Here is a 21,751-nt window from a genome sequence, read left to right as displayed (position 1 = left end):
GCACCCATATTTTCACACTTGACTGTATACCACAGTCACATTCAGGATTATCTATAAATTCAAATCTCGCAAGATAAGAAGGAGCACTTGTATGGCCCAGTCTAATGCGTGTTAAACATGATATTGCGCGTCTATTAATTTTTTTATTGTAAAACCATGGCTTTAAAGGGATGTCGTTTTGAATCTTAAGGCGCTAGTCGCTATTGTTGGCCGTAAACTCTTACTTTCTAGAGTATATATCTGCTTAACGGTTCGACAAAAAATTATGAAAAAAAAATATATTAATTTACATTTTATGTACAACATTCCTAATGTTTGAGTTTTACCCTGAGACAACATTTTTAACATTACGACAGGCCGTTTTGCGACTAACTTTGCTTATATCTCCTAAACGGTTTATTCGATTAAAGTTATTTTTAAACTAAAATAAATGTTTTAACAGGCACTACAAATGCAACGTTTCATAATGTTGAAAAATAATATTTTTTTAAAGAAATCGAATATTATTCAACATTTCGTGCGTATGTAGCTCGAAAAACGCGTGGCCGGCAGTCGTGTGCTAGCTTTGAGACGAGCAGGCTGTGTCGCTCGTCGCTCCGTGCCTTCCTTGTACTCTGTATGCTTGTGCTGAGCCCAAGTGCAACAAAATTGGAGTTATTGTGGCCAAAGACTAAATAAATAACTGCAGAAAGTTGATTTGGTTCTGACGCGCTTTAGCGCGCTTAACACGGTGTTTCGCAGCCTAATATTACGAAAATAATGACAATATTTCCACTTATGTTTGAGAAAGCTTCGTTTGAAATATAAAAATAAAAGTTTTCTAACATGCGCGGACATATTGCCATTTTTACGTTTTTAATAAAGTTTGATTCCTAACAAAACAATAATTAATTGATTAATATAGGCTATCAATTTAAGTTGTATATAGATATTTATTTATATATTTTTAAGTTTAATTTTTTTTTTATTGTGTTGGGAGATTGGGTAATCTCCCATTAATTGGTGGTGGTTGATGATGAAAACGAACAGTGACAAGTGAGTCAATTGATATTCTTTAATAAGCTTATCATAAATGAAAGTAGGCATAATCCAAATATAAACTATTTATAAATATTGACCCTTACAATTGATTAAGCCGTTTAGTAAAAAGACCAAAACGGCCTATCGTATTTTTTTTTTGGCGAAGCTATCAATTAAGGCGAAAGAAGAAAATCAAACGTACTACTTACCACCGCAACGATAATACGAGTACCTATGCTATAATGCAATAGTTAGTTCGTATTTTACAAATGTTTTCTTGTTCAGACACGAATAGACCTTGCATTTCGTGGAGGTGGTAAATTATTATAACACCTCTTTAACTCAGAAACTATATACTTACTTACTGTTACGGTCTAGAGCGTATTTCTTCTAAATGGGTAAACAAAAAAAATATGAAAAAAATATACATGAATCTTTATTTATTGTTCAACTATTACCTAATACATTTCATTTTTTTGAAATTTATAGTTTCACCGTCATAAAAATAATACAATGGGCCACTTTGCGGCTAACTTTGGTTATTTCTACTTAACGGCTAGTTAAATTAAATAAATCAATTAATATTATTTTTAAATTAACAATAATGTTTTAACAGCTGACGGTCTTTCCACCGCGATACAACCGGGCAACGATTTGATTTATTAACAATTTCATCTTAATTCTAAACTACCATCTGACAAAGTATAATGAAATGGGATGCGATGACTGAAAAGATATTTTTTTATATGTTCATGTGACCAGCTGACGGTCCACCGAGATACAACGGGCTGACCATTTTTTTATTCACATTAGCATCTAAACTATCATCTAACAAAGTATCAAGCGGGAGGCGATGACAATTTTTTTTGCGTGTTTCGCTGGCTGCCATTCCTCAACCCACCAACGGAGTGGCAGCTGACGTCCACGGGGGTTCATCATACATAGCCGCTAACCATATCGGAGTTATTGTGGCCAAAAAATAAAAAAACTGCAGAGCTCTGATTTGGTTGTGGCGCGCTTGTAATATAATAATGATATTCCCACGTAATGTTTGAGAAAACTTCGAACTTCGAAAAATAATACTAGTTTAACACTAATAGGTAGGTAACAATTCCCAAAATTGTATATGTAGGTAGACTAGGTACTTAATTTTATAAGTTAACTATTAAATGGCATTATTTATATTTATTTATCACGGATAAAAAAAAACTATAAAATAAACACACTGAACGCCTCAATTTAGTACATACCAAGCTCTAGCTAGGTACAAATCTAAATCTGTCGAATTGACTTAGGTATTTATTTGTAAGAAACAGATAAAACACAAATTAACTAATTGAGGCTTGTAAAGTACAATGCATAAGGGAATATATTTTTATTATAATTTACGACCTTCACTAAACGCATGATCTACTCATGCTCAAACGACAAAATATCTGCAAAAGATACACAAATACGAGTATAGCGCCAACCGCGCGCCTCTGGGCTGTAGCTTATTCTTTGAACCTCGTTGTGGTAAATTCACGATAAATACGTAAATTACGATCGCAGTGAGCGGGGTGCGGGTACAGAGACGCTGAGACGCTCAAGGACACATCAGCGACTATCGTCTTAAGATAATAGCTTCCGGATTCCAAGCTGCTCCAAAACCAAAAGAACTCCCATGCTAACCTGAGATATCTTTTGGGGAGCAACAAAAGATAATGACAATAGTTTTTATATGGAAATATATCACCAGAAGCAACAGCATCTATGGCCAGACGCTCAGCTTTCTCATTTCCGGGAATACAATGACTCGGCACCCATCCAAAGTTTACAGTGAGCCCTTTCTTTTCGCATTTTAATAAGATGTCTCGGATGTCAAACTAACAAACGGTAATTGTTTGACATTTTAAAAGGTGATTTTAATAAAATTAGGAGGCAACTTCTAGAATCGGAAAAAATTACACATTTATTTAAATTGAACATGCAAACATACTCAACAGCTTTATAAACACCAAATAGTTCTCCAGTGAATACCGAAGATTCTGGAGGCAGTTTAATTTTTTGTACGACATTATACTGGTAATGAAATACACCAACTCCAACACAACCATATGAAGAAATTTTGGACGCATCTGTGTATACCTATGTGATGCCAACCAGACCAATTTTCGCCCACTAAGTTGTTAAATACAGGTTTTGTACTTATTTCATCCTTAATAATATCGGAATCCCGAATGACATGTGGAAAAATAGTCAAAGAGTCAGTCTTTCTCGTATATAGGAAGAGAAATGTATCTGACAGTAGGAGACGACAGAGACAGAAATTTAAGATAGCTGTTAATTATACAAGCAGGATTTCTATGACGCCAATATGGAGATGACTGTATATGATCATAAAGAGCCGATAATTTTGTGATCGGAGGATGTATTGAAAATTGCACAGTCCTAAAAATGAATCTGTCAGATAAATATTGACGTCTTAGATACGCAGGTGGGTCAACACACTCCACTTGCATGGCATTAGCAGGACTGGTTCGCATAGCACCAAGGACAGTCCTTAGTGACTTATTCTGTATAACATTAAGTACTTTAAAAGCATCTTCTGTTCCCGGTGTTAGAAGAAAAGAACCGTAATCAACAACGCTTCTTACAACCGAATTATAAATGAGCTTCAAATAGAAAGGATGGCTACCCCATCATACACCAGCCAAACATTTCAATATGTTTAATGAGCGTTCGACGACGACAATTCCATTGAAGGATTTTGGAGTTGTTGGCCATTGTTGGAGGAAACATGAGAAGGACTGGTAATATGTGCTACGTGGGACGGTTCTGAATGATTTTTATGTAGATTATTGCTTAACAGTTGAATAAGTTCCAATATGAGTTCATTGGTAGTTTTTTGGCTAGATTGCTGTGCAATGGCACAACCATTTCCGGAGGAAGATGGCATATTATAGTCTTTAGTCAAATTGTAATGTGAGGCAGTGTCAAAACCTTACTGCGATTTTGGCAAGCTGCGAGGCATCAGGAAGACTGTTTTCTTATATATGAGTGAGTAGTTGTACCTATATTAGTATTATTTCTATTTGGCTGAGACGGGAGAGATGTTGGAGTGGTCATGACCACATCTGCATATGATTTTGTCACTGGAGGGTGCAGTTTTGAGGTCTCTGTATATGATATAGCACTTTGTGCTATATACAGCTTAATGTTTTTCTGGCGCCCATATTCTGGACAACGAGACTTTTTAGTGGCAAAATGAAAGCCAGAGCATAAGCAACAAGATGTACAATCCTCTTCAATGGTGCATGTGGGGCCAGTGTGACCCCCTCCACACTTGTAACACCGCGGTTTAGATCTACATTGCCCTTGCGTGTGACCAAAACAAGAACAGGAAAAGCATTGGATCGTTGGATAAATATATAAATCTACTGGTAGAGCGTTATAAAACATAAATATGCGTTTTAGCCATCAAACGGTTTAACTACTTCTTGTGATGGCTTCCAGACTGGAGAACCATCCACAATAACTTTATAATTAAATCTCCTTACTTTTAAAACTTCACCACAACCTACTGGTACACTGATGTTTTCCTTAACCTCCTCTAAAGACAGTTCAGTTGGTATGCCTTTAACAACACCCATTCTGATGACGTTAAAAGGTGGTATAAACGCCTTATATTTGTTGTCAATCAGTCGAGGTCTTTCAGAAAATTGTTGGCATCCTCATATTTTGAGAATGTTAGAGAGACTATATTGCGGCCTATTCTTAAAATTGTGTCGTTTCAAAAAGTTGCCAAAAGCAATTGAATGAATAGAAGTGCCGTCATTGGGAGATTCTTGTTGTTTCTGGACATGTACTACGTACGGCGAACAATCCGTTTGTATATATTGCTTCCTGGACATGTCTGTGGGCTGAGAGATGGTATTCACAGAAATCGCAGCTGGGCCAATTGGGGCTGGAGCTGGAGCCGGAGCAGGAGCTGAGGCTGTGAGTGGTGCTTGAGAGTGTCTGTAATAGATTCCCTTTCTCTATTTTTATCTTAGTTGTCTCCTTCTTTTATTGCAGTGACGACATATCTTCCTGGATGCAGTCCTTCGCTTTCTAGCTACAGAAGATATAGAACTATCTGTATCCACGCTGTGGTACTCTTTCATATCATAATCATACACGTACTCATTTAATCATTCATCATGGTCAGAATTAACATTGTTGTCGATTGTGAATTGTGACAGTGTGGGAAAGCGGAGGACCACCTCCGCCTGGGTCGTGAGGCTCATTGTCTTCACCGCCCATGGCGGTGAAAAATATACAATAAAAACTTACCTAGATGATGAATATACAAAATATAATAAACTAACTACTTATGATATTTACAAAGTATTTACACTGCGTTGACCACTCTTACTATTAAAAATATTTAAAATTTGATAAAGGTGAAAAAATACGCGCGCTCAGCTCGAAGTTTCCCGCCCTTTTTCCTTTGTAGACTTATTAAGTTAGTTTTGGCAGCACAACCCCATACTTCGACTAGATATTCTAAATTACATTTTACTTAAGACTTGTATACAGTCATCCGTACTTTATGAGGGACACATCCAGCAATTTTTCAAAGCGCACCAGTTAAGGCGGTTTATTTAGATCTTACGTGTTCAATGTGTCCCTTCCAGTTTAGTTTGTCATCTAGGTGGAGGTCAAGGTATTTTTCTTGATAGGAACGGTGAATTATTTCGGTATTGATGGTTAAGGTTGGTAGCTAGGGGATTGTTTTATTTTTCGCGGCAAATATCATATAAGAAGTTTTCTTAATGTTAATAGTTAATTGATTGTGCTGACACCAAGTATGAAATTTGTCCAAGTCGAGTTGAGCGTTCCTTGTGAGTTGCAAGAGGTCAGTGCCAAAGTAAAAAATACAGGTATCGTCTGCGTATAATGTAGTATCTCGAGTGGGTCATATATTACACACGTTGTTTACATAAATTAAAAACAGGAGTGGACCTAATATGGATCCTTGAGGAATGTGATGAGACAGATGAGGAAAAATTAGATTTCTAGAGGGCTACCAATTTCTACAGTTTGGAATCGACCATTCAAATAGGATTTTTATTAGTCATAAGCCGATCCTGTGATACTAAGATTCTCAAGTTTTCTGCTCCTACAGCAGTGCGTGATTAACCATGTCGAACGCTTTTTTTAAATCTATGAATATTCCCAAACAAAATTGTTTTTAATCAATGCTAGTTTTGATTTTAGTAATAAGATCACTTGTCGCTGATAATGTATTGGCTTGCTTTCTAAAACCATATTGATTTTGGGTTATAAAGTTATTTTATCTTGTCGTAAGTGTTCATTTAGTCGATTGTAAATAATTCTTTCGTAAATTTTTGACATCACAGGCACGACCGAGATGGGTTGGTAGTTCCAAGGATCGGATCGTGGGCCTGCCTTATAGATAGGTGTTACTTTTGCTGTCTTGAGACTGTCTGGAAAGATACCTGATTTAAGAAATAGGTTTATGCAGTTTACAAGTTTCTTAGTTTTTAGGTGTTTTATACAGTTTATAAGTGGTTTTTGCGCCTATTTCGTCTAGTCCTGTGTTAGTATCCTGTTTCAAATTATTTATTATAGATATGACTTCATCTTCAAAGATTTGTATTAGGAGTTTTGTTGATATACGTTCAATATGTAGTTTTTATTAATTTGTGAAGTTCTTGTGATTTTTTCAGATAACAGAGTGCCAGCTGTTGTAAAAAACTCATTGAATATTTTACAGACCTGATCACCATCATTTACAAGAACAGTATTCATCATAAGTTCCGGGGGAACACAGATGTCTTTGACCTTATTTGCTAGTGTATTTATCAAGTTCCACATTTTCTTCGGGTTATTTTGACATTTAGTAAAAGCTTCGGAATAATAGGTTTCTTTTGTGTTCTTTATTAGTTTTAGTAAGTTATTTCTTTCAATTCTAAACTCGTTGTTAAAATTCCTGTTGTTTATTTGCTGAGCCCAAAGCATATTTCTCTTGTTAATTTTGTCTATTATAGTTTTATTAATCCAATCCTCTTTTGGCGCATTTTGTATTTTTATCTTTGCCACTGTATTTTAAATTATATTAGTTTTAATCAGATTTTCAAGGCATGTGTAGTTGTGATCATCGGAATCTAAATTTGTTTTGTATAATTGGGAGTAGTTAATAGACGTGTAATGTATTTTCCGTTTCTGATCGATCCTTTGATTTATTAATTCAACTACAATCTGTTTATGGTCTGAGAGAGGTGTGTAAGAGTAAGATTATACGGATTTTTATTAATGGTAGTGCAGACTTGATCTAAGATAGCTTTGTTCGTGGTTGATTCGCGGGTGCAGTGATCAGCGTCAGTTAAGTTCATAACGTCGTATCCATGATTCTTCTAACGGGCTCAGGTACATTCTAGTATCGTTATCATTCGTAAGTAGGTCTATGTTAAAGTCGCCGAAGACAATGCCGCGTTTTTTCTGTTCCAATTGGAGCGAATAGGTAGTACTTTGACTAGGAACGTAGGTACGACTTACTTATATCTACTTTTGGCTGAATTACAAACTTAAGGCCCTCAAACAGTACCTATACGGCAACATTCCTACGGTTTGATAAGTTATTAGTATTAAAAAATGAAAAATAATTTATTTGGTTTACAATGTACATTTAAATAGCAATAGGGTTGGAGCCTTCTTTTAAGTATAAAATATACTTGTACCATGGCATAATTAGTTCATCAAATCATCACTATTAGCTTAGCGTCATCGTATGATCTTATACGATAGCAGTGGTTATTATTATAATACTAGCGCGCTGTCATAATGTAGCTTGCGTAAGAGTTGCGTTACGGTCGAGTGCGCCGCCGGCGCCGGCGCCGGTACACCGGCGCGGGCGCGGCGTCCGCAATATGCCCTCCCTACATCACCTACGAGTACATGCTTGCATTTGTTTTCATTAGCTACTGTGTAACGTGTGTAGGTACTTGAAATACCTTAAGCCTACCTACTTATCTTTTTATCTGTGGCTTGTTAAATATATTTTATTTAAATAGTGACCATGGAAGTTAAAAAAAAAATTAAAATTGCGCAAAAACTGATGCCCGATTCGTGTCTCGCCCACAGATGAAAAGATGCATGTATTTAATTAAACAGGTATCTACATTTAAAAACATAAAACAATGTGGAACTTAAGATGAAGTTCATAAGGTAAGTATGCCTATACCTATTAAAGCGTTTTCACATTGTCCGATCTGATATCAGATGTCGGAAGGAAGTAAAATGTGAGATATATGTGTTTCTCTGTATTTATTTACCTATGCATTTAATAAATCATTCTTACTAAAAAACTATCAATAACGCAAAAAAGGCGGACTTCATGCCAATGGCACTCTCCTGCAGCTGTCTTTGTCATAGGCGCTTTCCGACATCCGATATCGGAAAGGCGCTTCCGATAGTTTTAGCCATGTCGGAGCCCCCCGTCAGCTGTCGGACCGATAATATTTGTTTGTGTGCGTATGTGTAGGCATAATGCTTGTTGTAGTGTGCGTGACCGCTACACGGCGTCCAAGCGCGCCCTCGCGGCCTACATCCGATATCGGATCGGACAATGTGAAAACGCTCTTAGATGTGTTCAATTTGCTGTGAAACCTTAATCTAAACCAATGTTATATTATCTACATATAGTGCAAGTATTAAAATGTTTCATTCCGCTTACCCGTTATGGCGGTCAGCAAAATATTATCGGCGCGTGTCGATAACTTAGTATAGGTTGGAGCACGCGCTGATTGGATTAAGATAATGTCTGTACCGCCGTAGATTAGAGATGTATAAAACACTTTATTATGATTTAATAAATCAGTCTAAGTCTAACCGTCAACGGTACCTTTTTCTCACCCAACTACGTTCCTCTAAACCCGTCATCAACTCCAAATATTGTAAACATTGCCTTTTTTCAGCTTGAATAGCCTCGTGATTATTTTTTACTATTGTAATAGTTATTTGTTATACAAGGGTGCAAAGTTGTATTTCAACACACGAGAAGTAAAATACATTTGCATTTTGCACCCGTGAGTAACACAAAACTTTTCACCTATAGCGAGGAATGTGCAACATGCAAAAAAACAGCTCATAAGAAAATAAGTCTATTTGTATGTGTACAAATTTTGTACACATTATTCATCATCTGAATTCATCTGGTTAATTATAATCATCAATATCATCCTATATGTAAAATAATATAAATAACAACATTATGTAAAATATTTGTTGACATTGTTGACATTTCTGACGATGCGTTTTGAAATTGCTTCGACTCAATTTGTGCGTTCAGAATTATATTCAACATCGTTATAAAAAAAACAAATGTTTCTTATGAAATTTTAAAGTTTATGACTTAAAATCATTAAACAAAGCTAAAATTGGTATTTTTTTATTTAAATTCTCAAACCATTTATTTAATGATAATTAATACCAAACGAACCATTATTATGAGCATTTTACGTTTTGTTATTTGTCAAACACTACTACTTAAACACACTCCAAGGTCAAATTACTTTCCCCACTAGTGGATAAAATGCGTTTTCCCGCTTGTTTTAAAGGATAAAAGACTTCCGAGCTATTGAGGGGAAAAATTATGTATCATGCGGAAAAGTAGCTCCCGCACGCCGCTTTTATAAGGTTTTACCATGGTACCACACAAAACACAAGTACCTAACACAAATACCTATTTAAATTTATACGATTCTGACAATAGGTGCCAAGTGAAAGACGTTTCGTGACTGCTAAAAACATTGCCATATAAGGTAAACGCAGCTATCAACGACCCATCGAAAATCTGCAGGTATTACCGATCTATTTAAGTAATTATTAGATATGTTTTCGTTGCCAGAACTATTTCAGTGGTAGGTAGATAAACTTCCACAAGCGTTTGTTCGTTGGGTATCGGGTAGTTTAACGTTATTTTGAGTGGCAGTTCGAAAAAAAGATAAAACATGCAAATCACGACTCGGGTGGCGTGGACGCAGGTTATGTCATACTGGCGCTTGTACTTTCAAGTAAGAACGTGACTTTTCTGGTTAAGACATTTATTACTAGTGGCTCTGTGAGCTGTAGTAGACCTCGCGAGCATAGCTTAAGATAAGATGGATGTGTCTAGGGCTGTCCTGCCGACTAACCACCAAAAGATCAGTAGATTCGTAATGTAAATAACCTAGAGGGCGCAGCGGATGGAATGTCTATTGTTAAAAAAGATTGGAAATTAAATTTAAATTCTTGTTTGAGACTTTGACAAGGCACTGATATTTTCAGACATTAATTGTCATGTGCTCGTAGCATCCGTAACCTCTTGTTTTGAAAGAAAAATTCAGATACCTACATGGTTCAAACCCCGACGGTGCCAATTTTTTATTTTTTCAAGTTAAGCGTATGTTTGAGTTTCGCGAATTCTTCTACCGATAACTACAAAAATGCTAGTTTAGTGCTGTTGGCGTGCGTGTCACATTTTTGAGTAGGTAATAAAATTTTACTACATTTACTACGGAGAAAACGTGAAATTTTTTTCACATTTTTCTATTTCGCCAATCAGTCCTGTTACGTTTAAAAGGATAGAATAGCTACAGACAATAGGTACTTTTTTCATACAAGTTCCATTTCGGAAGAAAACGGTTTCCAATAACTAAATCTAACAAATCACTGATTTTGTTGTTGATCGCTTCAGCATAATATATTCTAGGTTTGTAAATTTCGCTTTAAAAATAATTGAGGCTTTTTAGTAGGTACATTACCATTAGTTGAACCCTATGAAACTATTGATACTGGATAGGAATGGCATCGGTTGGCATAAAAAATAGCATGTGAAAAATAAAAGTTTTCATTTTCATACAAACTGTATGGGAAAAGTTTTCCTCAGTAGGCTGTATCAGCGATACAGCCGCAGTGGTTGATGTGAAACGTGGCGTGGAAGTTATTGCGAAGACCGCATAGGGCCGCTTAGGGACCTCATAGCCTAAAGCAGGCGCGCTTGAATATCAGGCTTTACCCGACCCTATATTGTAAAGCCTGTAGATAAGAGCGCATTTGAGCTTTTTATGCCTTAATGTTCGCACACGGTGGCCTCAAACAAATGCAGTCGTGATATTCCTGTAAAAATGCCACATTTTAACTTTTTTCCAGATTTTTATAATACCGCGTATTTTATTTTTATAATATTTCAAAAAGATCTATCAAATGAACTCAATTGTATCGAAATCGGTTAATGGACTGATGAGTAAGTAATTATTAAATAAACACTGCAAATAGGGGTCATTTTAGCTCCGAATGCGTCGTTTAACAATTTTTCTATGTCAGCAGCACGTGCAGTTCCGAGATAATGGCTACTTTCGTTGATACACTGATATCAAAACCATTCATAATATACCGCCACCGCGCCATAACACTTTTTCGTTAATATCGGTTTTAGATCGAGCCCCTCTACGGGTTTTTAAAGACGTGCACCTTACGTTTCACGTCAAAAAAAAATTTTGTTAAAAATTACCTTTTTCTCGCATCCTGTAGGTAGGTAGGTACCTTTGCTCTTTCTAAAATCTGTAAACCCCAATCTTCATTAATTTGAAATTTAGGGAAGGTTTTCTAAGACCATTTTCGCGTAGCAGCACGGGATCTGGTAGCTGCCCTCGCTGATTTTGACCTGGCTGATTTTTGAATTTCTAAAAGTATTGAAAGTTACGTTTCTTTATTGGTTTTTTTCTCTCAGTGCACCCGCCTTGACGCTTTTCTGTTTAGCCCTATGGTTGACTGGTAGAGAATGCCTATAATGGCATTAAGTCCGCCTGTTGTACACTTTTTATGTGCAATAAAGTTTAAAATAAATAAAAAACTGTAATAGATGTCATATATTAAAGAAAAAGTGACGAAGCCCTCCAGTGGTGAAGGCCGGATTCGAACCGGCGTCATAGCTCAAAAACAAAAAACACAAAAACACAAATCAAAATATTTAATAAAATAATTTAATTTGTTCCCAAACTTGTTCATAGATGGCAGCACCAGTCTCTCTCGCTACAACGTAAATCCGTAAGGAGTTCGTTTAGGAGGTGCAAGCGCGCACTGCTTGCCCTTAGAGCTGGTCAAAGACGCGTAGTCTTACTAAGATGGCATATGTATAGTCGAGAAATTCGGACGGGCACCGCCGTGGCGGGGTGGCCTAGGGGTTCATGGCGTTAGCAGCGATAGCTAAAGACGCCGGTTCGAATCCGGCCTTCACCACTGGAGGGCTTCGTCACTTTTTCTTTAATATATGACATCTATTACAGTTTTTAATTTATATATAGTAGTGTGACTACTTAAAAAAACACAAATCATAATATTTTTAATAAAATAATTTGATTTGTTTCCAAACTTGTTTTAAAATAAATAAATAAAAACTAAATGCTTAGTAGTGGAGATATGTTGAAGGGAGCTGCTACACGAAATCAAGCGCTAGAAACTAAAAACCGCACAAGTGCGGGTCAGACTCGCCCACCGAGGGTCCCGTACGTTTTAGTATTTGTTGTTATAGCGGCAACAGAAATATATCATTTGTGAAAATTTTGGTTCATTAGATACAGCCTGGTGACAGACAGACGGACAGAGGAGTCTTTAATAATAGGGTGTCGTTTTTACCCTTTGGGTACGGAACCCTAAAAATCGGCCCGTCTCGACCTCACGATGTCACCATCTATCGAGCAAATTAGGTATTATTTAGTTGGGTCACCTGTGCTGTGTTAGTGACATCTTTGTTAGTTATTACATAGAGTAACTTATACTAGAGCGGTACTGTCATAGTAAATTTTGTAACCCCAGTAAATTCACTGCCATCTGTCGACACACTTTAAAACTAAAAATGAAGATTTATAAAAATACGATAGAATGTATTTAAATATAGATAAATGATTTTTTTTACTTGCATTAATTATTTTTATGATTTTGACCCATGTTCTTTCACTGATATGCGTTAAAATTGTTAAATAACAAACGAAACCGTCAACGCCATCTATACGACTGTAGGCCAAAACTAGTAGCGCCCTCTGAACGAGAATAAAATTTTCTTGATTTTCGAGGCACGTTTATTCCTTAGACTGTATCCATCTATTACGGAGTTATATCTATCTTTGGTTATTATTACACAACTTCACCATCTTGTTTGACATGGATAGTGTAAAGGTCACTCACAGGCGTTGAGTAATATTTCTCAATTTTTTATTGAATTTTTCAATAATATTATTGAACAATTGGCTCCATAAACCCGCTCAGACAAACGAATCTATACTACATAAACCTCAAAGTTTATGGTGCAAGCAATCTACGTATTTTAAAAGAAAAACTGTAAATAAAATTGTATGAAATTCGGAATAAGGAGAACCACTTAAAGCTAAGTAATTATATGCCTCCGCCGTTCAGAAGGACATTTTAGAAAATTAAAATAACAAAAATAAAACATATTTTTTAGGGCTAGTTAAATAAAAGCTTGTAAAAATGAAACGAATACGCTAAGCCCGCGCTTGATCAATCAATTTCAAAATAGAAAAATAAAAAACAAATAAAATAAAACAATACGAAATTTAAGTATAAAAAACAAAATACAAAAAGTTATGTAGCAACATACAATTACTGGGGATCGAACCAGGGACCACCCGGTGCAAACGAAAAAAGCGAATGTTTGCAAAACACACCACGATAGTGCTTACGTAAGCTGACGAAATTCAGCTACTCATTCTCGAGTAAAAACTAAATATCGCCAAAACCAGCAATCCAAAATTTCTGCATTTTTCGACATATAATCTGTAAACATATCTTAAAAAGAAAATACTGTTATGATATCGATACGACTATTTGTTTAGGCGCGAGCTATCACGACTCCGCCATTTTGAAAAATTTCCAAAAACCGGATCGACGAAAAAAATCTATTTAGTCATAGAATTTGGTCACAAAATTTCACGAGAATCGGTTGAGAATTGCGACCTGAAGAGGAGACCATCCGGACATACAAAAGCAAAATGCGCGAGTCAAACCGTAGACCTTCGCTATATCAATAATAATTGACTACTGTACTTTACTTTTTATTACGAAATGTATTCATTCAATTGTAAATTCTTGTTTTTACATCACAATTTATCTAAAAAAAGACTTTTAAAACCATAAAACTTTAAATTAAAATAGGACGGTGATAGCTTCACCACTTTTGGTTGCGGCAACTATCAACGATCCGTAAGTCGGTAACGGCCACAGCGTAATGTCTAGTTTTTCATTCTTTTATATTATTATAACATACCAACACAAGTATTTTTATGGACCCGTTTAAACTCAAACAATTAGTCTTTTTAAAAATCTATTACCGACATACACATTATTATCTAGTTTTCTTATTTTAGCGTTGTAAAATTACCCACAGATATGATATTTTCGCAGCACCGATGTTGTGCAGTAACAACATTCATGTGAAACTTTTTATTACTTGAAACTGCGTACATGTGCTTATATTTTTTTATGTTACATAATTACAAACTGGTTTGTAGTGAAATAAAAATAATATTTTTTTATGAGTCGGTAATGCATCATACTAACATTAACAAAACATTAACAAAAAATTTTACGTTCGTACTTACATATTTTATCACCGACTTATAGAAATCGGTAATAGCAACCATAAGAAGCTATTACCGATCGTAGATATCAGGGATATAGGTAATTTCATTTCATACTTATTTTAGTGACATGACAGGTACCTATTATTATAAATACACACACTCAAACTGACCCAGATCAATCTCCCCAAACTAAGCAAAGCGTGAAAGTTCTTAGAAAATTCTGGTAAATTTTCATTTATATTGGAAATAAAAAAATATATTCACCCTATAAAAATGTTAGAAATTTTCAAATTAATCCACTATGGAAACTATGTCACCACGTTAGCTTAGGTATATACGTCTCACTGCTGGGCACATACCTTCTCTTATCACGATCGGTAATAGCTGCTTAAAAATCGTTAATAACTTCACAGCCATTATTATGGGTCGGCAATAGCAACAATCGACTCAGTAACTTTAAAAAAATTTTTTTACATCATTATCCTTTATTTAGGTACAGGTAACTTAGTTACTTTCATAAACATAATATTAGCATATAAAAATGGAAAAGTATATTTGAGGGCAACCTGTATACTTAAAAACTATGGTCTATTCTAAAACTGCCTTAATACCTTTTTAATACCTTCATTTACCTTATATTTTTTAATTGAATGACACTTGCACAATTTGGTTGGTTTAACTATAGTGAATAATTATTTTCCTTCAAATTTCACGGAAACGTACGAACGTGTCTTGCTATTTCAGTCAGTCTCGGTGCAAAAAGTACTGAGGTTGATTGAAGTAGCATGACAAATACGAACGTTTCCGAGAAAATACGAAGGAAAACAATTATCCACTACATCTGTAATTATGTTCACTAGGTATGTATATATATTGTATTTATAGTTGCAAGCTTCCGTAGGTATATTTGTTTTATTTTAGCACATGGAAAACCAACAGCGCTATATTAGTGGCTTGGCGAAACGGGCTTTAGGTTACTTTTCGCTCATGTCGTCGCAAATATGGACATATTTAGTATCAGTGCATTCAGTGTGATGTCCTGAACACAAATATATGAGATGACAAGCGCGAAAGTGGTGGGGGTAGTTGCTGTGACGTCAAAAAGTCGGCAGTACAAAGTTTTTTACTTTTTTTTAAATCATACCATGTGGGATATCAAATGAAAGGGCTTTGTGAGTAGATCACAAATATATAACATACTGTAACATTTTCACTACTTCGTCTAACAAATTATTAGAAAACGTTCAAAAATTTCACAATCCACAGTTGACTTTGAACTGCTCTAAATTGAAAATGACTGAATGGATCATTCCAAAATACGACGAATGACGAATTATCCTTATGTCACTATGTAGCCGTGCGATTGCCAAGTCATTATATGTATTAAAAAAATAAAGGTATCTAATATTCTTACGGTTTTAACACCCCCTGGTACTGACTAAAATAACCGACTTGGTTTTACATTACATCTCAAAACTGTTTTGTAGTAGAAGAACTGCGTTGCGAGACTTGCATCTTTTTACATGTAATGTTTTTGATGGGATCTCATCTCTTTTTGTAGGCAGTCCTTCTTTTCGTGTACTAATTTGGAGCTTGTGGGTCTGCCAGAAGTACCTTAGAATTATGATGATCGTGAGTGTGTCAGTGACAAAACTAAGGAACTTTGACATGCAATAATTGTTAAACTACATGCTCAAATTACAAGTTATTGAGAATATATTTAAATCATGTTATGCTCTATACGTCACTGAAAATTCAAGGTTCTAGCTTTAGCTATCACAAAATTACAGTATGTTGAAAATGGCCTGAGTGGCTTCGAGAAAAGGATGGTACGGCCGTGCCTCTTTGTTTTGCTCGACTTGGCGGGGGCACTGCCGTGCCCCCAGATAGAATTACAAAGCCAATTATAGGTTCTCACTATTATAAAATCGATTCTAGATCCTTTATATTTATAACTTCTTCAATTGCCCACAACTTAGTCTACACAAGTTTTTCAGGGTTCTACATTTAACCAGAGGCAACTGATCTTATAAACTCGTCGTATTTCTCCAGCATACTACTCAGTTTTTAACCCCCTACCAAACTAAGTATTAGAACATTATTAAATTCGTATTAATTTGCAGTTATAGTACCTTTTCAGTCGTACCATGTGTCGAAAAGTTGCTGCTAGTTATGGCATCTCTGCCGACTGATTGCTACAGGAAATGTCTGCTATCCAGGACAAATATTTATTTTGAGATTTGCTGTCAATACTGCCGACTGCGTTTATATTTTAGCGAGTATGTTTTTGTCTATCTGATCGTCGCAGGGTATTTATGTTCGGTGGGTGTAGAGCAGGTTGTCTCACATATTGTAACACGGGTGTGTTGTGTTGCAGCGTGGACCTGGAGTCGCTGCGCATCAGCGCGCGCGTGCGTTTCCCGCGACTGCACTTCGTGGGCCGGTACGTGCTGGACGCACGGCTGCTCGTGCTGCCGCTGCATGGCGCTGGCACCATCGTCGCTGACGCCAGTATGTTTTATAATATATTAATTTTTCATCTATTCTAACCATTCTACATTTTAATTCTACTATTCTAATCATCCGTCCGCCTCCTAGGGTTTTTTTTGCTGTGACGTTGCTTTGATAAGTCCACTTCAGTTTAATGGGAGAATAGTGATCTTGTTATTTATTTGAAAAACGAATGGACGACAATTAAAATATGTAGGTGTAAGCGTTTTCTTTACACGATTCAAGTCTAGATTTTTCTGTAGTTAAAGATATTTTGTAATAACTAATAATTTACAATGTACCTACTGTAGGTATTCGTACCTAGATTTTATAATATTTAGCATATTTGACTATTTTAATTGACATTGACCTAACATAGTGCAATGCGTGTGTCCGATGTTATTTCAGTAAAGTGCGAAACGGAGATAGTACTGCACTCGCAGCTGGTGGAGCGCGAGGGCGTGGAGTACGTGCAGTTCTCGGCGCTGGACGTGCGCCTGGACGTGCGGGACTACCGCGTGCGCCTCGACGGGCTCTTCGACGGGAACAAGGCGCTCGGTTAGCGATGGGACGAGTCCACTTTTTTCCAATTCGAATGATTCGAATTGATTCGTCTGCTGATTCGAGTTGATTCGACTCGACGAAAATGTTTGGATGTTTAGTTGGCGGCCGTAGGATCGAAGGATCGTGATTCGCGTCTTTAGCGACACGGCAACCGGGTCCAACGTGCACGGATGAGGCCAGCAAACTCGAGTTGTAACGGCGAGTCAAGTGGTACAGAGATATCAGATTAAGTAAAAGGAAGCTTTGATATATTGACTTAAGGTTTAATTTTGGATAGCCGGGCATGGTTGTAGCTCCATGTGGTTAATACATAGATAGAGATCCTTATATGTGTCTCAAAAAGTATATATTGAAATTGAAATATGTGTGCAATGGTGATCCGCAGAGAAAAGTTTACAGGTCATTTTTGTTCATTTTGATGAATTTTTCATTATTTTTCCCCGTAGTAAGAAACGAATCAAAGTAGAAACGATAAAAAGGAAATTCCCCATTTTGTCCGTATTTTATTTCGTTTTTAAAATGTTTCTTGTTATTGATGCATTTCTTATTCCTAGAAAATATTTTTTTGTTTATGCCATTGTAAAGAAAGTGTCCAAACAAACAAAATCTTTTCACCAATGTAAACCATTGCAGTGATATTTAAATGATTTTTTTTTCGATGTAATAATTTATTTGCATAAAAGCGTATAATAATGCATAACGGATGAGATGAGAGAATCGTCTTACTCGGACTCTCCGACTATAGTCAAGTATTTTCAAAATTCGTACCTATTCGTACCTATCCTATCGCCATCACTATCACTCCCATTAGTAGGAGCGAGAGCGACGGGGCGACATCGACAGATAGTACGCTATTAATTCACAAAAAAATTCTTTCGTCTGTGAGCAAGTAGCCAGTGTTGTTTGACACCTCGTTTCATAATATGTATATGATCAGAGGAGTCACTTAACGCTGGTCAGTTGTAAGTGTAAGGCAAGTAGGTAAGTTTTCATTTGTGAATTGATTCGATCCGAATCGCATCTAGCCCGGCTCGGCGAGTTGGCGATTCGAAGTCGAACGGCATCGCCGACTCACCGGATCGGATAACAAATGTTCGTTGTTCGCGCGTGGAAATCGCTACGTCTCGGCTATCGCTACGCTCGGTGCGGTGCGTGTGTCACATGTCACATCACATCACTACCGACTACCAACTATACGTTCCTTTTATTTTAAGCTTGGATCATGAAATATCGTAAAAAAACATAAATAATATTAAAGTACTTACAGGAAAAGTAATTTCAGCGTTAAGTTCTAAAAAATATTTATTTAAGCAAGTTAAGAGGAGGTTAAAAGTTTGTGTCGAGAACTAATGAACAGACTTTAAAATTTCTTATAAAAACATTGTGACAGACAAATGTGTCGTGCTACCGCTATTTTTTTGCTACAAAATGTTTACTCATATGTAGAATTTAAACAACCAATTTACAACTCGTGAACGAAGTCGTGGACAACATAAGAAAAAGTCTTCTGCGATAAATTGCATGATCAATTGAAATATCTATTAATTAGAGTATTTTAAAAAACTTTTTAAGTAATTCAATTTTATAATACGATATTTTAAAAATAATAAAATAGATATTACATTTTTTTACAGGCGATGCAGCGAATGAAGCCATTAATCAAAGCCGGGAGGAGATCCTTCGTGCCACCAAGCCCTACGCCGAAAGAACTGTTTCCAAGCTCTTCCTTGATACTGCCAATAAGATTGCTAATATCTTCCCCTTCGATCAGCTGATACCGCAGTAGGGGACTCTAGTCTAGACTGCAAGGAGGACTACCCAAATTCAAAACTTCACATACTTATGGCAAACAAAAGTCTAATATATATTTGAATTATAAATTCTTAGTATTGCATCTTTCTTACTAAACTTTATCTAAATCCGCTAACAAAGCTACAAATATACGGTATATGTACATGTCGCACTTTACCAATAAAATATACGGATTTAAATTAAGACTAATTAAATCTTAATTTATCTACGCAGTACGCAGTACGCACATATCGTTAGTGCTATAAAATGCGTTCAGAAACCGTGGGAAATTTTACTATGAGAACTTTCTTATCTGTGGTAGTAGCTAGAATCTGTACTTTAGTGTTACTACAGTATAGATTTTTGTAAAGGGCCCTCCACACTCATGCCCGAATCACGGCGCGAAGCCGCGAACGCGAGTGTGCAGGGTGGATTTCATCACTAAAAATTTCACCATACAAAAATTTAATTTTTTGAAATGTTTAATTTAACACGATTCTAGCTGTCTAAAGTAATAGGGGACTGTATATTGAGGATATTTATGGTATTTATACAATCATTTGTGGCTTAAATTTGAAGTTATCGCTTTCGGAAAATAAAAACGCAAGATGGTGATGACAACTATGGTATGGTAATGACTCTTTTATGGACGGTAATGATACTGTATGTACGGTGATGACGATTTGAGAACTAATTTATATATGTATTAAAAACGTATTAAAAAACAAATTGTAAGGATTGAGAACTTTATTAAACATTACAAATAACATGTTTTTGACCAGAAAACTAGCTACATGAATTATTTTCAGAAAATTATAAATAAGCATATGTTATTCATATATATAAATATATAACAAGTATTGTATAATTTTAAATAATTTATATTCCGAAATAGGCAATTTATATATTTATTTATTTTTGGTTTTTTCAATGTTAAATCATATTATTAATATTGTACTCTTATTATCAGTTTAAAGCCGCATCTTATTTTATCTACTGCATAACTTGGCATTTATATCATATTAGAAAATTGCTGGCTTACCAATGAGCTTAATTTTTATGATATATTACTTTTTTTTTTGATAATTTGCTTCATTACATAAGTTTGTATTTTTCTTGTTTTATAAATTTAAAACTTTAAAAATAGCTATAATGATTTATAAAAACCATATATATTTTGTTTAATAGCTAAACATTTATATATAAACCGTGTTTTATAAGTTGCAAGATCCCTACTTTTAATGCATGTCATAAGTTACAAAATGAAATAAAACTATGAAAACGGATTATATCGCGTATATTGAATTTATAATACATCCCGACGTTTCGAACTCTTTACAGCGTTCGTGGTCAACGGGTGACTGAGGAAAAATTACAAAGTGCAAAAATACCCACATACTAAAATAATAAACAATCATAGACTACAAACTTTAAGGCTGGTTGTACATGCAAAATCGGTTCATAAGGCTAGTTATACACTATAATTACTTAAAAAATAATTATAGTTTTATTTCATGAGTAACTATCGCGGTAACCGAAGACAATATTATTAAGTTACAAAATGTTAGGTATTGGGTCCGGTGACTACCCTGATATAATTATTAATTGCTGTAATTATATACATCAATTAATGTAACATGATAAAAAAACATAAGGCCATTACGATAGTAAGCCAGTACCGTAGCCTATGGTCGCTTAAAGCTTAATAGATGTTGCTTGTTTAAATACGTTTTATGTGCTTTAAAACCTGGACCGAATGATAATAACACGACTAACATGCAATTGCAGACTCTAAGTTTCACGATTTACATGTATTAGATTATTAAAAAAAATTGTATATTCTAGGTAACCTAAATTTTGCCTACTTAGTTAAAATGTTATTTAAAACCTAACCATCCTTTAGTGTGAAAGAAATAGTTATATCTTTTTCTACGTTTATAAGGTAGGCATTATATAGTGTTAGAAGACATAGAGAACGTTTTTCAAACATACAGCTTAATTTTACAATGAATTATAGCAAAATAACTAGAAAAGTTTCTGAGAACCGTCATCACCATACACATGAAATCATCACCGGTCGTCATTTTTTCCCGGTGATGACGGGTATGGTGTTGACGATTTGAGAGTTTCATGTTTTTATTTCTAGAATACGAATAATAGTAGTTTATGTCTATTGTCTATACCACACAATAAACTTCATCTAGTTTTATATTCATTACAGTAATTATTTCTAATATATCATTCGTAACTTCTTTAAACCA

The 21,751-nt window shown here is 35.4% G+C and overlaps 1 protein-coding gene across 2 annotated transcripts in view; it reads left to right on the top strand.

The window, feature by feature from the left end:
* The window catches only part of LOC134754925 (uncharacterized), a 43,820-nt gene extending 24,306 nt beyond the window's left edge, over positions 1-19,514 (top strand). For both annotated transcript variants that reach the window (XM_063691404.1, XM_063691403.1), the window contains 3 exons: positions 17,023-17,156; positions 17,544-17,693; positions 19,334-19,514. In XM_063691404.1, coding sequence (XP_063547474.1) covers positions 17,023-17,156; positions 17,544-17,693; positions 19,334-19,485 — 436 coding nt within the window. In that variant the 3' untranslated portion in view covers positions 19,486-19,514. The remainder of the gene's footprint in view (positions 1-17,022; positions 17,157-17,543; positions 17,694-19,333) is intronic.
* The last annotated feature ends 2,237 nt before the right edge of the window (positions 19,515-21,751 follow it).

Source organism: Cydia strobilella, chromosome Z (assembly GCF_947568885.1).
Source record: "Cydia strobilella chromosome Z, ilCydStro3.1, whole genome shotgun sequence".
Classification (NCBI taxonomy): domain Eukaryota; kingdom Metazoa; phylum Arthropoda; class Insecta; order Lepidoptera; family Tortricidae; genus Cydia; species Cydia strobilella.
This window is presented reverse-complemented; position numbering and strand designations above follow the sequence as displayed.